The sequence below is a fragment of the Salvelinus fontinalis genome, chromosome 2 (assembly GCF_029448725.1).
Source record: "Salvelinus fontinalis isolate EN_2023a chromosome 2, ASM2944872v1, whole genome shotgun sequence".
Taxonomy (NCBI): domain Eukaryota; kingdom Metazoa; phylum Chordata; class Actinopteri; order Salmoniformes; family Salmonidae; genus Salvelinus; species Salvelinus fontinalis.
The window spans coordinates 30814828-30832196 of NC_074666.1; the positions used below are offsets into that span (position 1 = coordinate 30814828).

The following is a 17369-nucleotide window of genomic DNA, read 5'->3' on the forward strand; positions in this document are numbered from 1 at the left end:
GCTTGGACAGTCAGTATGGTAGGTAAAATCATTAAATAGAAGCACTAGTTTAATTCAAACCCAGAGAGAGAGAGACCCATACCTTGTGACAAAAACAGTGCCACCCAGGGCAAGTGGTTTGAATGCCTCCTTCCCATTGGCCCCTCTCCAGTTCATGGCATTTGTCAGGAGTTTTGTTAGTGTTCTGTACACAGTCTCCTTGGTGGTCATTCCTCCAGCCAGTCCAAAAGATGTGATCTGAAAGACAACAGACTGGTATGTCACAGAGATTATACTGATTTTAGAGTACTGCTTCAGAACAGGGTTATTGATCAGAGGAGGTAAAGCACCATGATCACCAAGGTGATGGTAAACCCAGGGCTGGAATTTCGAGGTGGAACTGCGTTCTGGGTCAGATTCAACGTGGCTTGGTTTGGGTGAATTGCTTTCAACACTACATTTAATTAGAATTTAATTTAGAATATTAGAATGGACATAAACCTTATGACGGGACAAAGGTCAGAGTGTTCGCCAACCATGGTTTGCCAGTGCTGTGATAAAATATTGTGTAAGATAATGAATTTAAAGAATTTATCTGTACTGTATGTTTTGTTAGCTAGTGTCGAGGTGACTAGTACGGGCCTCCCTGGCGATCCTACTAGGTTCACTCACGTGTGGGTAGTCTTTGCCTGTGGATCTTCTCTTGACCTCACAGGGCGGGTCAACTCCCACCACACGTAGGCCTGGATTATCCCGTGGTATGAGCCTCTTTCCAGGGGAGTCGGTCTCCCTGTCTTCCTACCCTAAACTGTTTTTAACAGTAGAGCCGTAAACTCCACTTTAACAACTGGTCATCCCTCTTGGTCTATCCCTGCTTGCTACAGAGGTTAGCTCACACCTTCCTACTGATTACACTTCACAGGTAGTTTGTGACACGGTATACAATCCGTCAGCCAGGGCTATGTTTGTGTATAGCACCAATGAGCAATCCAATATTTATGTATAGCCCACTCTGTACTATTTTCATTAGTGGCACGGCTCTTACTACTTCATTCTCACTGTAGACGGAAGTTATGTTCCACAACGGGGTTACACTATTTATTATAAGCACGGCATAATCTCAAATACTCCTGCTAGCGGCTGGTCCTTCCTTTCTAATTGACCGGACAGCACCCTCACAGATGAGTCACGCTCGCTAAGTCCCAGGTATAAGGTTTCAACTAAATCCTCTAGCTGAAGGCAGGGGTTCAGCACTTTGGGTAGACAAAGGCCCCATAGGCTAGACTCCCAGTACTCCATTAATGTACCTTTGACACAGTTACCCTCAAGCTCCCCTTTGGTTTCCTGCTCTAGCCCACAATATTGTCTGGCAGGAGGGCACCTAAGGTGAACCCCCTAAGCCTATAGTTGTTATGTTACTTTACTTCTTAACACATTATTCAACAAATAAATTAACTAGTAAATGAAAACCAGTAACACTTCTCTTTTTGGTTCCCCAGCTTTACAGCTGATGGATTTTATCGATTTTTTTTATAGCAATTGCACTCCACAGTTGCTTCTAACAATAGTAATGAAGCACTATGCTCGCCCCAAAGTCTTCACTCTTCTAATACATCAATCAGCTTCTGCTCTTTCCCTATCTTTTACATTGGTATTTATACATTTTGTCCAAGCCCTTGACTACAGCCACACAACACATCCTCCCCCTTGCACATGACATTTAAGCAAAGTTACATAACACATTGTCTCCTTTACACGTGATATCTACACAGATTTTTGTAACACATTGTTTCCTTCATATGTTACAGCAATCCACGGTGTCATCTGTTCATGGCCCATGTGCCATTCGGCAGCACCACCAGCTCTATCCCAGGGCCTGAGTTCGACAGGGGTGTTGCCATATAAGATGAACCACCTCCCTCCAGCAGAGGAACATCTTCATACAGTCTACTTGCACCCATCACCTCCCTGCGTTTATGCTGCTCTCTAGCTGCTTGTGGTTGGGTGTTCTTCTTGTCCTTCTTATTCTTCCTTGTTTCAGTGTTACCAGAGTCCTGACTGCGGGCTGGAGGACTCATCAGGTCATATTGACCAGGCTCATTTGCGACACTCCCTCCTTGACCTGTGGCTCCTTTAGTCTTTCTAGGCTTGGATTCTTACCCTTACATTGTAAACAAACTTTTTATTGGGGTTATTAATATATACCACTTCCGGTCTCATCATGGACTGTACGTACTTTAACATGATAGGGTGTGCCCCAAGTAAGTACACTCACAGGGTGTACGTAGCCAAATTGGCTTGGATTAGGCAGATTAGGCTGAGCATATCCCTTACCCTGAACACTTGGTTTTCCTAAGACAAAACCCTCTATCTGCGCCTGTTGTACTTATGAATATCCCCTGTTGATAGGTCCCCGGGTCGGGAGTCGTCAGCGCAATCATCTTCTTTATTGGTGGTTCGCAGGGATTTTCATAGGTCTCTAGGCATCTGGTGCAATAGGCCTTGTCTTCTGTCAGCCTTATTGTCCCAATTTCCATCTGCCTGATCCCACATTGGCCACATTCTCCATGAAAAAATCCAGTACACATACACAAGCATTGTCAATACATTTTTTTCCATAATTTTCACTCATTATTTGTATTTATAGCCAGTCTAAGCAACACAAATCAATCAAAACAAAACCTTCACCCCACCCTGGGCAGACTCAAAATGTCATCCTCACCTGACTTACACCTTCCCCTGACTAGTCATAAAGATTCAGTATCTCCCACAATTCAACATCCGTTTCTCCCTCCAAATGAGTCTCAGTTTCTAGGTCAGTAATAGCCCTTATTTGCTTATAGGCCAGGAGTTCCTTCAAGACTTCCATCACCTCTGCAATTTTAACTGAAAGGGCCGCTAGCTCACCGGCCTCCATCCTAGCCCTTCACTCATCTCCTGATAGGCTCTCTTCAGCCTTCCCCTAAACTGGCGTTCCCCTGCAAAAACTGGGGTTAAGGCTCCAATAGGGCCACCCTCAGCTTCCTGAGGTTCCAAGTCATTCACCAGATTTTCTGTCAGAACTGGGGTTAGGGCTCCAGTACCTCATCCCCAACACCCAGTGGATCCAGATCTATCTCTTGTACATCCTCCCCACCAGGATTCTACCCTAGGTTCAGACAAATGCTAGAAGTTACATTTCCCTTCATAACATTGCCAGCATACAGCCACAATTCCCCTTCAGAATCACTTCAACTGTAAACACCCCTATATACAGTGAATTCAGAAAGTATTCAGACCCCTTCACTTTTTCCATATTTTGTTACTTTATAGCCTTATTCTAAAATTTATCAAATCAATCAATTTTATTTTATATAGCCCTTCGTACATCAGATAATATCTCGAAGTGCTGTACAGAAACCCAGCCTAAAACCCCAAACAGCTAGAATGCAGGTGTAGAAGCACGGTGGCTAGGAAAAACTCCCTAGAAAGGCCAAAACCTAGGAAGAAACCTAGAGAGAAACCAGGCTATGAGGGGTGGCCAGTCCTCTTCTGGCTGTGCCGGGTGGAGATTATAACAGAACTATGCCAAGATGTTCAAAAATGTTCATAAGTGACAAGCATGGTCAAATAATAATCATGAATAATTTTCAGTTGGCTTTTCATAGCTGATCATTAAGAGTTGAAAAACAACAGGTCTGGGACAGGTGGCGGTTCCATAACCGCAGGCAGAACAGCTGAAACTGGAATAGCAGCAAGGCCAGGCGGACTGGGGACAGCAAGGAGTCACCACGGGCGGCAGTCCCGACGCATGGTCCAGGGCCCAGGTCCTCCGAGAGAAAGAAAGAGAGAAGGAGAAAATTAGAGAGAGCCAAGATTTTCAAAATGTTCATAAATGACAAGCATGGTCAAATAATAATCAGGAATAAATCTCAGTTGGCTTTTCATAGCCGATCATTAAGAGTTGAAAACAGCAGGTCTGGGACAGGTAGGGGTTCCATAACCGCAGGCAGAAGAGTTGAAACTGGAATAGCAGCAAGGCCAGGCGGACTGGGGGCAGCAAGGAGTCACCACGGCCGGTAGTCCCGACGTATGGTCCTAGGGCTCAGGTCCTCCGAGAGAAAGAGAGAAGGAGAAAATTAGAGAGAGCCAAGATTTTCAAAATGTTCATAAATGACAAGCATGGTCAAATAATAATCAGGAATAAATCTCAGTTGGCTTTTCATAGCCGATCATTAAGAGTTGAAAACAGCAGGTCTGGGACAGGTAGGGGTTTCGTAACCGCAGGCAGAAACAGTTGAAACTGGAATAGCAGCAAGGCCGGGCGGACTGGGGACAGCAAGGTGTCAGCATGCCCGGTAGTCCTGACGTATGGTCCTAGGGCTCAGGTTCTCAGAGAGAAAGAGAGAACGAGAGAATTAGAGAGAGCATACTTAAATTCACACAGGACACTGGATAAGACAGGAGAAGTATTCCAGGTATAACCAACTGACCCTAGCCCCCCGACACATAAACTACTGCAGCATAAATACTGGAGGCTGAGACAGGAGCGGTCAGGAGACACTGTGGCCCCATCCGAAGAAACCCCCGGACAGGGCCAAACAGGAAGGATATAACCCCACCCACTCTGCCAAAGCACAGCCCCCACACCACTAGGGGATATCCTCAACCACCAACTTACAATCCTGAGACAAGGCCGAGTATAGCCCACAAAGGTCTCCACCACAGCACAACCAGGGGGGGGCGCCAACCCAGACAGGAAGTTCACGTCAGTAACTCAACCCACTCAAGTGACGCACCCCTCCTAGGGACGGCATGAAAGAGCACCAGCAAGCCAGTGACTCAGCCCCAGTAACAGGGTTAGAGGCAGAGAATCCCAGTTGAGAGAGGGGAACCGGCCCTGGAGAGACAGCAAGGGCGGTTCGTTGCTCCAGAGCCTTTCCGTTCACCTTCACACTCCTGGGCCAGACTACACTCAATCATATGACCTACTGAAGAGATAAGTCTTCAGTAAAGACTTAAAGGTTGAGACTGAGTCTGCGTCTCTCACATGGGTAGGCAGACTGTTCCATAAAAATGGAGATCTATAGGAGAAAGCCCTGCCTCCAGCTGTTTGCTTAGAAATTTTAGGGACAATTAGGAGGCCTGCGTCTTGTGACCGTAGCGTACGTGTAGGTATGTACGGCAGGACCAACTCGGAAAGATAGGTAGGAGCAAGCCCATGTAACGCTTTAAAGGTTAACAGTAAAACCTTGAAATCAGCCCTTGCCTTAACGGGAAGCCAGTGTAGGGAAGCTAGCACTGGAGTAATATGATCAAATTTCTTGGTTCTAGTCAGGATTCTAGCAGCCGTATTTAGCACTAACTGAAGTTTATTTAGTGCTTTATCCGGGTAGCCGGAAAGTAGAGCATTGCAGTAGTCTAACCTAGAAGTAACAAATGCATGGATTAATTTTTCTGCATCATTTTTGGACAGAAAATTTCTGATTTTTGCAATGTTACGTAGATGGAAAAAAGCTGTCCTTGAAACAGTCTTGATATGTTCGTCAAAAGAGAGATCAGGGTCAAGAGTAACGCCGAGGTCCTTCACAGTTTTATTTGAGACGACTTTACAACCATCAAGATGAATTGTCAGATTTAACAGAAGATCTCTTTGTTTCTTGGGACCTAGAACAAGCATCTCTGTTTTGTCCGAGTTTAAAAGTAGAAAGTTTTCAGCCATCCACTTCCTTATGTCTGAAACACAGGCTTCTAGCGAGGGCAATTTTGGGGCTTCACCATGTTTCATTGAAATGTACAGCTGTGTGTCATCCGCATAGCAGTGAAAGTTAACATTATGTTTTCGAATAACATCCCCAAGAGGTAAAATATATAGTGAAAACAATAGTGGTCCTAAAACGGAACCTTGAGGAACACCGAAATGTACCGTTGATTTGTCAGAGGACAGACCATTCACAGAGACAAACTGATATCTTTCCGACAGGTAAGATCTAAACCAGGCCAGAACTTGTCCGTGTAGACCAATTTGGGTTTCCAGTCTCTCCAAAAGAATGTGGTGATCGATGGTGTCAAAGGCAGCACTAAGGTCTAGTAGCACGAGGACAGATGCAGAGCCTCGGTCTGACGCCCTTAAAAGGTCATTTACCACCTTCACAAGTGCAGTCTCAGTGCTATGATGGGGTCTAAAACCAGACTGAAGCATTTCGTATACATTGTTTGTCTTCAGAAAGGCAGTGAGTTGCTGCGCAACAGCTTTTTCAATTTTTTTTGAGAGGAATGGAAGATTCGATATAGGCCGATAGTTTTTTATATTTTCCGGGTCAAGGTTTGGCTTTTTCAAGAGAGGCTTTATCACTGCCACTTTTAGTGAGTTTGGTACACATCCGGTGGATAGAGAGCTGTTTATTATGTTCAACATAGGAGGGCCAAGCACAGGAAGCAGCTCCTTCAGCAGTTTAGTAGGAATAGGATCCAGTATGCAGCTTGAAGGTTTAGAGGCCATGATTATTTTCATCATTGTGTCAAGAGATATAGTACTAAAACACTTAAGTGTCTCTCCCGATCCCAGGCCCTCGCAGAGCTGTGCAGATCCAGGACAGCTAAGCCCTGGAGGAATACGCAGATTCAAAGAGGAGTCCGTAATTTGCTTTCTAATGGTCATGATCTTTTCCTCAAAGAAGTTCATGAATTTATTACTGCTGAAGTGAAAGCCATCCTCTCTTGGGGAATGCTGCTTTTTAGTTAGCTTTGCAACAGTATCAAAAAGAAATTTTGGATTGTTCTTATTTTCCTCGATTAAGTTGGAAAAGTAGGATGATCGAGCAGCAGTGAGGGCTCTTCGGTACTGCACGGTACTGTCTTTCCAAGCTAGTCGGAAGACTTCCAGTTTTGTGTGGCGCCATTTCCGTTCCAATTTCCTGGAAGCTTGCTTCAAAGCTCGGGTATTTTCTGTATACCAGGGAGCTAGTTTCTTATGACAAATGTTTTTCGTTTTTAGGGGTGCAACTGCATCTAGGGTATTGCGCAAGGTTAAATTGAGTTCCTCAGTTAAGTGGTTAACTGATTTTTGTCCTCTGACGTCCTTGGGTAGGCAGAAGGAGTCTGGAAGGGCATCAAGGAATTTTTGTGTTGTCTGAGAATTTATAGCACGACTTTTGATGCTCCTTGGTTGGGGTCTGAGCAGATTATTTGTTGCGATTGCAAACGTAATAAAATGGTGGTCCGATAGTCCAGGATTATGTGGAAAAACATTAAGATCTACAACATTTATTCCATGGGACAAAACTAGGTCCAGAGTATGACTGTGGCAGTGAGTAGGTCCAGAGACATGTTGGACAAAACCCACTGAGTCGATGATGGCTCCGAAAGACTTTTGGAGTGGGTCTGTGGACTTCTCCATGTGAATATTAAAATCACCAAAAATTAGAATATGATCTGCTATGACTACAAGGTCTGATAGGAATTCAGGAAACTCAGAGAGGAACACTGTATATGGCCCAGGAGGCCTGTAAACAGTAGCTATAAAAAGTGATTGAGTAGGCTGCATAGATTTCATGACTAGAAGCTCAAAAGACGAAAACGCCATTTTTTTTTTTGTAAATTGAAATTTGCTATCGTAGATGTTAGCAACACCTCCGCCTTTGCGGGATGCACGGGGGATATGGTCACTAGTGTAACCAGGAGGTGAGGCCTCATTTAACACAGTAAATTCATCAGGCTTAAGCCATGTTTCAGTCAGGCCAATCACATCAAGATTATGATCAGTGATTAGTTCATTGACTATGACTGCCTTTGAAGTGAGGGATCTAACATTAAGTAACCCTATTTTGAGATGTGAGGTATCACGATCTCTTTCAATAATGGCAGGAATGGAGGAGGTCTTTATCCTAATAAGATTGCTAAGGCGAACACCGCCATGTTTAGTTTTGCCCAACCTAGGTCGAGGCACAGACACAGTCTCAATGGGTATGGCTGAGCTGACTACACTGACTGTGCTATTGGCAGACTCCACTAAGCTGGCAGGTTGGCTAACAGCCTGCTGCCTGGCCTGCACCCTATTTCATTGTGGGGCTAAAGGAGTTAGAGCCCTATCTATGTTGGTAGATAAGATGAGAGCACCCCTCCAGGTAGGATGGAGTCCGTCACTCCTTAGCAGGTCAGGCTTGGTCCTGTTTGTGGGTGAGTCCCAGAAAGAGGGCCAATTATCTACAAATTCTATCTTTTGGGAGGGGCAGAAAACAGTTTTCAACCAGCGATTGAGTGCTGAGACTCTGCTGTAGAGCTCGTCACTCCCCCTAACTGGGAGGGGGCCAGAGACAATTACTCGATGCCGACACATCTTTCTAGCTGATTTACACGCTGAAGCTATGTTGCACTTGGTGACCTCTGACTGTTTCATCCTAACATCGTTGGTGCCGACGTGGATAACAATATCTCTATACACTCGCCAGATTTAGCTTTAGCCAGCACCATTTTAAGATTAGCCTTAACGTCGGTAGCCCTGCCCCCTGGTAAACAGTGTATGATCGCTGGGTGATTCGTTTTAAGTCTAATACTGCGGGTAATGGAGTCGCCAATGACTAGGGTTTTCAATTTTTCCCCTCATCAATTTACACACAATACCCCATGCAAATGTATTACAAATAAAAAAACTGACATATCACATTTACATAAGTATTCTTTACTCAGTACTTTGTTGAAGCACCTTCGGCAGAGCTTAAAGCATAGAATCTTCATAGGTATGACACTACAAGCTTGGCACACCTGTATTTGGGGAGTTTCTCTCATTCTTCTCAGTAGATCCTCTCATGCTCTGTCTGGTTGAGAGACTTGTCCTGAAGCCACTCCTGCATTGTCTTGGCTGTGTGCTTAGGGACGTTGTCCTGTTGGAAGGTGAGCCTTCACCCCCAGTTTGAAGTCCTGATCACTCTGGAGCAGAGCGCATCAAGGATCTCTCTGTACTTTGCTCTGTTCATCTTTCACTCGATCCTGACTAGTCTCCCAGTCCCTGCCACTGAAAAACATCCCTTCAGCATGATGCTGCCACCACCAAGCTTCACCGAAGGGATGGTGCCAGGTTTCCACCAGACATGACGCTTGCCGTTCAAGCCAAAGAGTTCAATCTTCGTTTCATCAGATCAGAGAATCTTGTTTCTCATGGTCTGAGAGTCTTTGGGTGCCTTTTTGTAAACTCCAAGCGGGCTGTCATGTGCCTTTTACTGAGGGGCTTCCGCCTGGCCACTCTACCATAAAGGCCTGATTGGTGGAATGCTGCAGAGATGGTTGTCCTTCTGTAAGGTTCTCCCATGTCCACAGAAGAACTCTGGAGCTCTGTCAGAGTGACCATCGGATCCTTGGTCACCTCCCTGACCAAAGCCCTTCTCCCCTGATTGCTCATGTAACAGTATAGCTTCCAGCCCTCTCTTCGCCCCTACCTGGGCTCGAACCATGGACCCTCTGCACACATCAACAGCCACAAGCATCGTTACCCATCACGCCACAAAAGCTGCGTCCCTTGCAGAGCAAGGGGAACAACGACTTCAGGTCTCAGAGTGAGTGACGTCACCCCATTGAAACGCTATTAGCGCGCACCACCGCTAACTAGCTAGCCATTTCACATCAGTTACACTCACCCCCCTTTTGACCTCCTCCTTTTCCGCAGCAACCAGTGATCCGGGTCAACAGCATCAATGTAACAGTTTAGCTTTCATTCGTCCCGGGCTCGAACCAGGGACCCTCTGCACAACAACTGACACCCACGAAGCATCGTTAACCATCGCGCCACAAAAGCCGCGGCCTTTGTTGCGCAATGGGTAACGATGCTTCGTGGGTGTCAGTTGTTGATGTGTGCAGAGGGTCTCTGGTTCGAGCCCAGGAAGGGACGAGGAGAGGGACGGAAGCTAAAAACTGTTACACTCAGTTTGGCCGGGCTGCCAGCTCTAGGAAGAGTCTTGGTGCTTCTAAACTTCTTCCATTTAAGAATGATGGAGGCCACTGTGTTCTTGGGGACCTTCAATGTTACAGACATTTTTTGGTACCCTTCCCCAGATCTGTGCCTCAACACAATACTCTCTCGAGGTCGAAAGAATTGTCCGTAGAGCTCCATGTCTTGGTTTTTGCTCTGACATGCACTGATAACAGTCGAACCTTATATAGACAGGTGGTGCCTTTCCAAATCATGTCTAATCAATTGAATTTACCACAGGTGGACTCCAATTAGGTTGTAGAAACATCTTAAGGATGATCAATGGAAACAGGATGCATGCACCTGAGCGCAATTTCGAATCTCATAGCAAAGGGTATTAAAACTTATGTAAATAAAGTATTACATTTTTTATACATTTGCAAAAAAAATCTAAAACATCTTTTCACTTTGTCATTACGGGGTATTGTGTGTAGATTGAAGACGAAAAAATTTATTTAATCCATTTTAGAATAAGGCTGTAACATTAAAATGTGGAAAAAGTCAAGGGGTCTAAGTACTTTCCAAATGCACTGTATTAGGCTAAGCGAAGCGCAGGTTGGTTGATCTAGAACAAGAAACAATACACAACAAATATGTTCACATATTTACAAAAAAAAAGTTAAACATCCACCACTGTCTGTAGTGTTATTTGCATATTGCATCCTGATTGGCCATATGCTAATGAGGGCCTGTGGGAATGTAGGGGTCCAAGAGGAAAGCATCTCTCTCTCATGTGCCTTGTAATGTGAAGCAACGTCAAGTTAGCAATAAATGTGCCTTCGTAAAGACACACCGTTAGTAGTTATTTTACTCATGCACAGAAAAGTTTGATTACATGACATGGTGTCAGAAGTGGACTAGAATGAGTGGATTTCCTAACAGAGTTTAGCTTACAGTACCGGGTTGAAAAGTTTGGGGAAGAAAATCGAGGAGGCTAAATCAGCATGGAAGACGTCGCGGGAGAAGTGCAGCAGCCACCAGGAGCAGTGCCTTGAAGAGGCTAGCCACCCGTGCAAGGTGTAGCAGGAGGGGCACAGATACAAGTGCATACAGGTCCAAGTGTTACATTTAGCATACAGCCGCCGAAGCGGTTAGATTTTTGTAAACCTCAAGAATGGACCGAATGGATTAGGAGGTTTGAGCACTTTCGTAATGTGAGTAATCTTCACACATCTACCGAGGAGAACCAGATAAATACTCTCGTACTGTATGGGCGACGAAGCAGATTATGTTTTGAGGAGTCTAAACCTAAATGAACTCGAGCAAAAACAGTATGACAAATAAGAGGCGGATTTCATGGATTCTTTATTGTAAAAAAGAACGTGATCTATGAGAGCACACTTTAACATGAAAATTAAACAGTGGAATCTTTTCTTCTATGGCATAGCAGAGTATTGCAACTATGGACTGTTGATGAACTAATTAGAGATGAACTAATTAGAGATGGCAAGGCAAATTGAAGAAGTGAAAAAGCAGCAAGGTTGCCTGCGAGGTGGAAAGGCAGCGAGTGGAAACTGAAATTCCAGCGTGAGAAAGCTAGCCATGAAAATGCTAATGACAAAAGGCAGTCAAAGTGCACATCCAAGAGCACAGTGTACAGCTAATGAAGTAGTGTGTCACTCCTGTGGGAAAAATGGACATTACCAACATGTGTGTATGTCATCATGAGCCGTAAACGAGAATAAATGTTGTTTACGGCTCATGAACACATTGTCTGGGATCACATTTAGAAATGTGAATTTCTTAATAGACACTGGTGCCGATGTGACTGTTATCCCAGACAATGTGTTCAATCACATTTTTGCAGGAACCAGCAAGCCAGCTCTACAAAAACCAACTAAACCTCTGCTAGGACCAGGAAGAGTGCCGCTGGACGTGATCGGCGTGACACAAGTGTGGATCTAGGAAAGGGAGAAAAAAAGAGACACTGGAGGAGGTGTATGTCATCAGAGATCTACACACAGCTTTACTAGGCAGACCAGCAATCACAAAGCTTTAGCTAGTTGCTCGACTCAACAGCATTGATTTACAGACACTGAAAGAACGCTATCCTAAGCTGTGCAGTGGTCTTGGCACAGTAGAACAACCATATACCATCAAGATGAAACCTACTCACTCCACGACAGATTCCTCTGACATTGCTGCCACAAGTCAAGATAGCGCATGTTCAAGGGTTCAAGATTTTCACTTGAGTAAAGGAGCCCACGGACTAGTTCGCCGGCATGGTGGTTGTCCTTAAGAAGAACGGAGACGTGCGGATATGTGTCAATTTCACCAGTCTCAATGAGTCATTGTGTAGAGAAGAATGCATACTTCCCACTGTCGAACAGACCCGAGGAGTCAGTTAAGCTAACAACCTTCATCACACCTTTCGGACATTACTACTTCAACCGTCTGCCTTTTGGCATCGCTTCAGCACCTGAACACTTCCAGAACAGAATAGTGAAAGAGGTCACTGAAGGCCTGGAAGGTGTGGTCTGTCACATGGACGATGTGTTGGTCTTGGGCCAAACACAGGAGGAGCATGATAAGACTTAATAAGTCTTAGCATGATAAGACATGATATGACAAGACTTCATGCCGCATTTCAGAAGATGGAAAAATCCGGTTGAACTCTGAACATGGACTAATGTGACCTGTCAAAGGAGGAAGTGAAGTTCCTGAGTCACATCTCGGACAAAGGAGGACAGCCCGACCAGGCAAAGAGAGGCTGCCAAGGAGAAGGCGAAGCCATCCAACATCAGCGAGCTGCAGAGTTTGAGGAATGGTGAACCAACTGGGTAAGTTCATCCCCCAGTTAGCAGAAAATGACAAACCTCTGAGACCTACTCTCAAAGAAAAATCACTGGTACTGGGGGGCCGACCAAGTCAGAGTCTTCAAAGAGCTGAAGGAGGAGCTGATATCCACACCCACTCATACCATCACAACTTCCTGAGAGACCCTGTCAAAGACTGGGAACAGACTTGTTCACTCTGAAAATCACAAACCTGTCACTAACAAAGTCTGCGGAAGTCATAGTTCATCTGAAGTCCATCTTCGCCTGCCATGGGGTACCTGAGGTCCTGGTTACGGACAATTGGCCTCAGTTCTCCGGAAGACCCCTTTCCGTTCTCCGGAAGACCCCTCTGCTGAAGAGTATGGATTTTGCAATGTCACCAGTAGTCCAAAGTTCCCGCAAAGCAACGGAGAGGCAGACCGCACTTGCTTTGCTGGCCTATCGGTCAACTCCACTCTAGAATGGCTTCAGCTTGACAGCTTCATACCACAGTGCCAACACTCCCATCGCTGCTAGACCCATCACTCTTAAACACAGCTACGGTCAGCTCAAAGGAAAAGGAGAGAAGGAGTGCGGAACAATAACGCTTCAACAAGCGTCACAGAGTTTGCAATCTCAGCAGACTCCCACCTGGAAAACAGGTGTGTGTGACTGACTCAAAAGTCACAGGAACAATGCTGAGGGAACATGCAGCACCACAATCCTACATGGTGGAAGTTTCCCACGGGTCTGTCCGCAGGAACAGACATCACATCATCCCTATGAATGGACCCGAGAACAACAACGCTATGCAGGTGAAGATTCAAGTGTCTTCACGCTTAGCGTAATACAGTGAATTTCAAAAGTATTCAGACCCCTTGACTTTTTCCACATTTTGTTATTTTACAGACTTATTCTAAAATGTATTAAATAAAAAAAATCCTTGTCAATCTACACACAATACCCCAAATGACACACCGCATTGCCAGAACCACCAACACCAAAAGTAATCATGGATATTCCTGCTACACCCAGAACAAGGTCTGGGCGAGCAAACCAAGTGCAACAATATCCGTAGGCTAGTTATGGGTTTTGTAACAGTTTTTTATTTTGTGGCAGGATCAATAGCAGAAGAGGAAGTGAGACATCCCACTTCCTCTTTTTTTCTGGTTCATATAAGGTCAATTAACTAAGTAGACCAGACCATTGGTGCTTACAGGACAGCCACCCCTTAAGCTGACTAAAACTGTGACAACTTCTTTCAATGGTTAACAACTCCACTACACTACTTGATAAAATCAATCAGAAGGTTTGGTCGCTACCACAGCTCGTGAAGTCAGTCAAGCTAATAAACTCCTCGGGTGGAGTTGTCATCTTTATCCTCCTGATGCATCCTGGTAGAATCATAAACTTTCTAACAATCAAAACTGTTGGCTGGTGCTTGCAACGCCAGGATTGTGGGTTTGTTTCCCACGGGGCACCAGTATAAAAAATGTAAGTCGCACTGGATAAGTGTTGGCTAAACTACGTAAATGTACAGTTAGCAAGTCTCCTGCAGAGATCTAACGGTAACCAAAAGTGGTATGATATTTTAATTTACTATAGCCTACTGGTTATTTCCGGTTTCTCATCTCATGGGTAATGTAGTTCTCTATTTTGCTGTGTTCAAGTGCTCATTGGAAAGTTATTTCCTCTCACTCCAACGGCAATGAAAAGGGCCAAAACTTTTTATGAAAATATATTTGTAGATTCAATCCATAGTGTTATAGCACGCTTAACATTTGAAGGTAATTTGAGTTGATTGAGCTGACATCTGCAGCGTGTAATGTGAATGCGATCACAGCAAACGTGGAAACATTGCCTGTAAAAGGCACATTATTGTTGACAGCGCACTACAACCAGCCTCGGATTGAATCCCAGCCTAAGCCACAGGAAGGACATTCACTCACTCTTCATCTTCATTGTCCAAATCATTCCACAGCACTTGCGGAAGCAGACTTTGCAGCATTTAACGGTGACCATGACAACAGTGAGAACTATAGTAAGTAGCAGAGCAAACACGTCCAGACTGTGGTACTGGATCCAGTTCAGATCGTGAGCAGCGGGTCTCAGGTGGTCGGCTCCTCCGTGGCGCATCACGAACTCTGTCCAGAACACGGCTAGGTCCAGCGGCTCAATGGGACGGTCCTTATGCACCGTTGACAGCTTTAGCATCTTCTCCTTGTAACTGAGGAGGAAGGATAGAGAACATGAGGAATGCATCAAGGTTGCCATCTCCTCATAGACAACTCATGGCTGCTAATACTGTACCAGTGAAGGAAGTATGTTCCTCTAACGAGGAACTCCGACTGTCACCTCCAATAATGGATTGCTGACCATATATTTGTACTGAAACTCAATGTGTGTGGATTTTAAGTTAGGATTTGGCCTCTGTACTGTTTGCACTGCATCTTGAGTTTACAGTATCTCCTATTATTATATAAAGACATTTCCATATAAAAAGGACACATGACCACCAACATGTGAAGTTCATAGGAGCATGTCAAATGAAAGCTAAGCGTAAATCTTTTGTTTGTTATCAAGGCATATATACATTTTAACCATTTTCCATCCAAATAATTAGGAATAAGCAAACACTTATTTCTGGTCAAACAGATGGAAAAGGGGTCTTAGACATCTACCAGAAAAAGTCTTAAAAGGGTACTAGAAATACATCAAAACACAATGTTGAATTAAAGAACCCTGCCAATATCAACACTTATTTGAGTGGGTTGGGGGGGCTAGGATCAGTCTGTTATATCTGGAGTATTTCTCCCGTCTTATCCGGTGTCCTGTGTGAATTTAAGTATGCTCTCTTTCTTTCTCTCTCTCGGAGGACCTGAGCCCTAGGACCATGCCTCAGGACTACCTGGCATGATGACTCCTTGTTGTCCCCAGTCCACCTGGCCGTGCTGCTGCTCCAGTTTCAACTGTTCTGCCTGCGGCTATGGAACCCTGACCTGTTCACTGTGATTACTATTATTTGACCATGCTGGTAATTTATGAACATTTGAACATCTTGGCCATGTTCTGTTGTAATCTCCACCCGGCACAACCAGAAGAGAACTGGCCACCCCTCATAGCCTGGTTCCTCCCTAGGTTTCTTCCTATGTTTTGGCTTTTCGAGGGAGTTTTTCCTAGCCACCGTGCTTCTAACACCTGCATTGCTTGCTGTTTGGGGTTTTAGGCTGGGTTTCTGTACAGCACTTTGTGACATCAGCTGATGTAAGAAAGGCTATATAAATACATTTGATTTGATGATTTCATTTGAGAAATGATTTGTCTTTGGTACGTTTAAGAAACATTGCCTTGTGCCTTAATTCCTTTTCAGAAAACCTCCTGAGGGAGGATAATGAATTCATAGAAAAGTAAAGGTAGACTTACCAATTAGTTAGTGTTTTTAGTGGTATCAACTTTTTATGAATAATTAAGTGATAAAAACTCGTAATTCTGTTTACAAATCGGTAACGGAATTACAGAAAAAATCTCGAATTGGCTACCATGCAAAATCACGGTAGTCATAAACCACAGTTGGGTCACCTGCTACTGTACTCCCTTTCACTGGCATACTTTGTTCAGCTCAAATGTTTTCTTTCTGTCGTCTGATGGTTAAAGCAACACTGTGAAAATAGTCTGGACAACCCGGCACCATCTCTTCTCTCTCTCTCCAATTAATGTCACCTCTCCCGGCTCTTACTGGACTTTGAAAAGTAGTTGAAATTTGGTCAGTCTGCCCTGGCCTGACCAAATCTGAACCAATCATGGAGTTCTATGTTTTACAAGTTTGGACATCACAGAGTACAGTAGAACACACTAGAGGGAGATTTTACCGTAATTATGTTACCAAACATTGTATCTGCAAAGTTCTTCCAGTAAATGTGCTTTTGTGAAATGTTCTGTGTAAATTGTTCAAAGTAATCCTTGTGCATAGAGCTGTATGGTTTGTTAAACTTTTAAAATCGATGGTTATCGTTTGGCATACATTTTAAAGTGAAAAATCTGAGTCAAAGCGTAATTCCGTTACCATGGAATTACCTATAACATGATGTCCTTGTAAGATCATTACATCCTAGTATTATGTTAGCATGATGTCTGACCTCTTGTCATTGATGACCTTGTTGAGGGCCTCCACTAGTTTGTCTGAGGTGACGTCGAACACACTGAGCACCTCCCCTACTCCCCTCACTGCCATGCGGTGTACGTTGTCACCCTGATCACCAAACAATGGCAGCATCACCATGGGAACGCCGTTACAGATCCCCTCGTAAATACCGTGGGTTCCGCCATGGGTGATGAAGGCCTTGACCTTGGGGTGGCCTAGAACCGGACATAGAACATAAAATCTTATGAACACAGAACATTCACCACGAGGGTGTTGACATTAAAATAAAGGAGAAGATTAAGTATTTATCTTGCAACAACAGTAGTGTGTTGGTTTCACTGAGAATAGTGCCCTTCTGTAACTTCCCCTAAATGGTTTATTATAAATATATAACACTATAACTGATTAGAGATTAAACCAACCCAGCAAATCATTCTGAGGAAGCCACTTCATCATTCTGACGTTGGCTGGAGCATTCTCAGGCACCACCCCTGTGTACCTCCACACAACCTGAAACAGAGAGAACAGTTTATTTAGCTAATCAAGGCTT

At 44.4% G+C, this 17369-nt stretch overlaps 1 protein-coding gene across 3 annotated transcripts in view; it reads right to left on the minus strand.

The window, feature by feature from the left end:
• Nucleotides 1–1461: 1461 nt before the first annotated feature.
• LOC129816420 (UDP-glucuronosyltransferase-like) overlaps nt 1462–17369 on the minus strand; it is a 34807-nt gene continuing 18899 nt past the window's right edge. Inside the window, exons 3-6 of one of the 3 annotated variants that reach the window (XM_055870915.1) lie at nt 17242–17329; nt 16815–17034; nt 14628–14905; nt 1462–4070 (exon numbers count right to left, since the gene is read on the minus strand). In XM_055870915.1, the coding sequence (XP_055726890.1) occupies nt 4057–4070; nt 14628–14905; nt 16815–17034; nt 17242–17329 (600 nt within the window). In that variant the 3' untranslated portion in view covers nt 1462–4056. Of the gene's footprint in view, nt 4071–4093; nt 4350–14627; nt 14906–16814; nt 17035–17241; nt 17330–17369 lie in introns of those variants that run through there. The other 2 variants (XM_055870907.1, XM_055870922.1) reach the window with 2 other exon arrangements.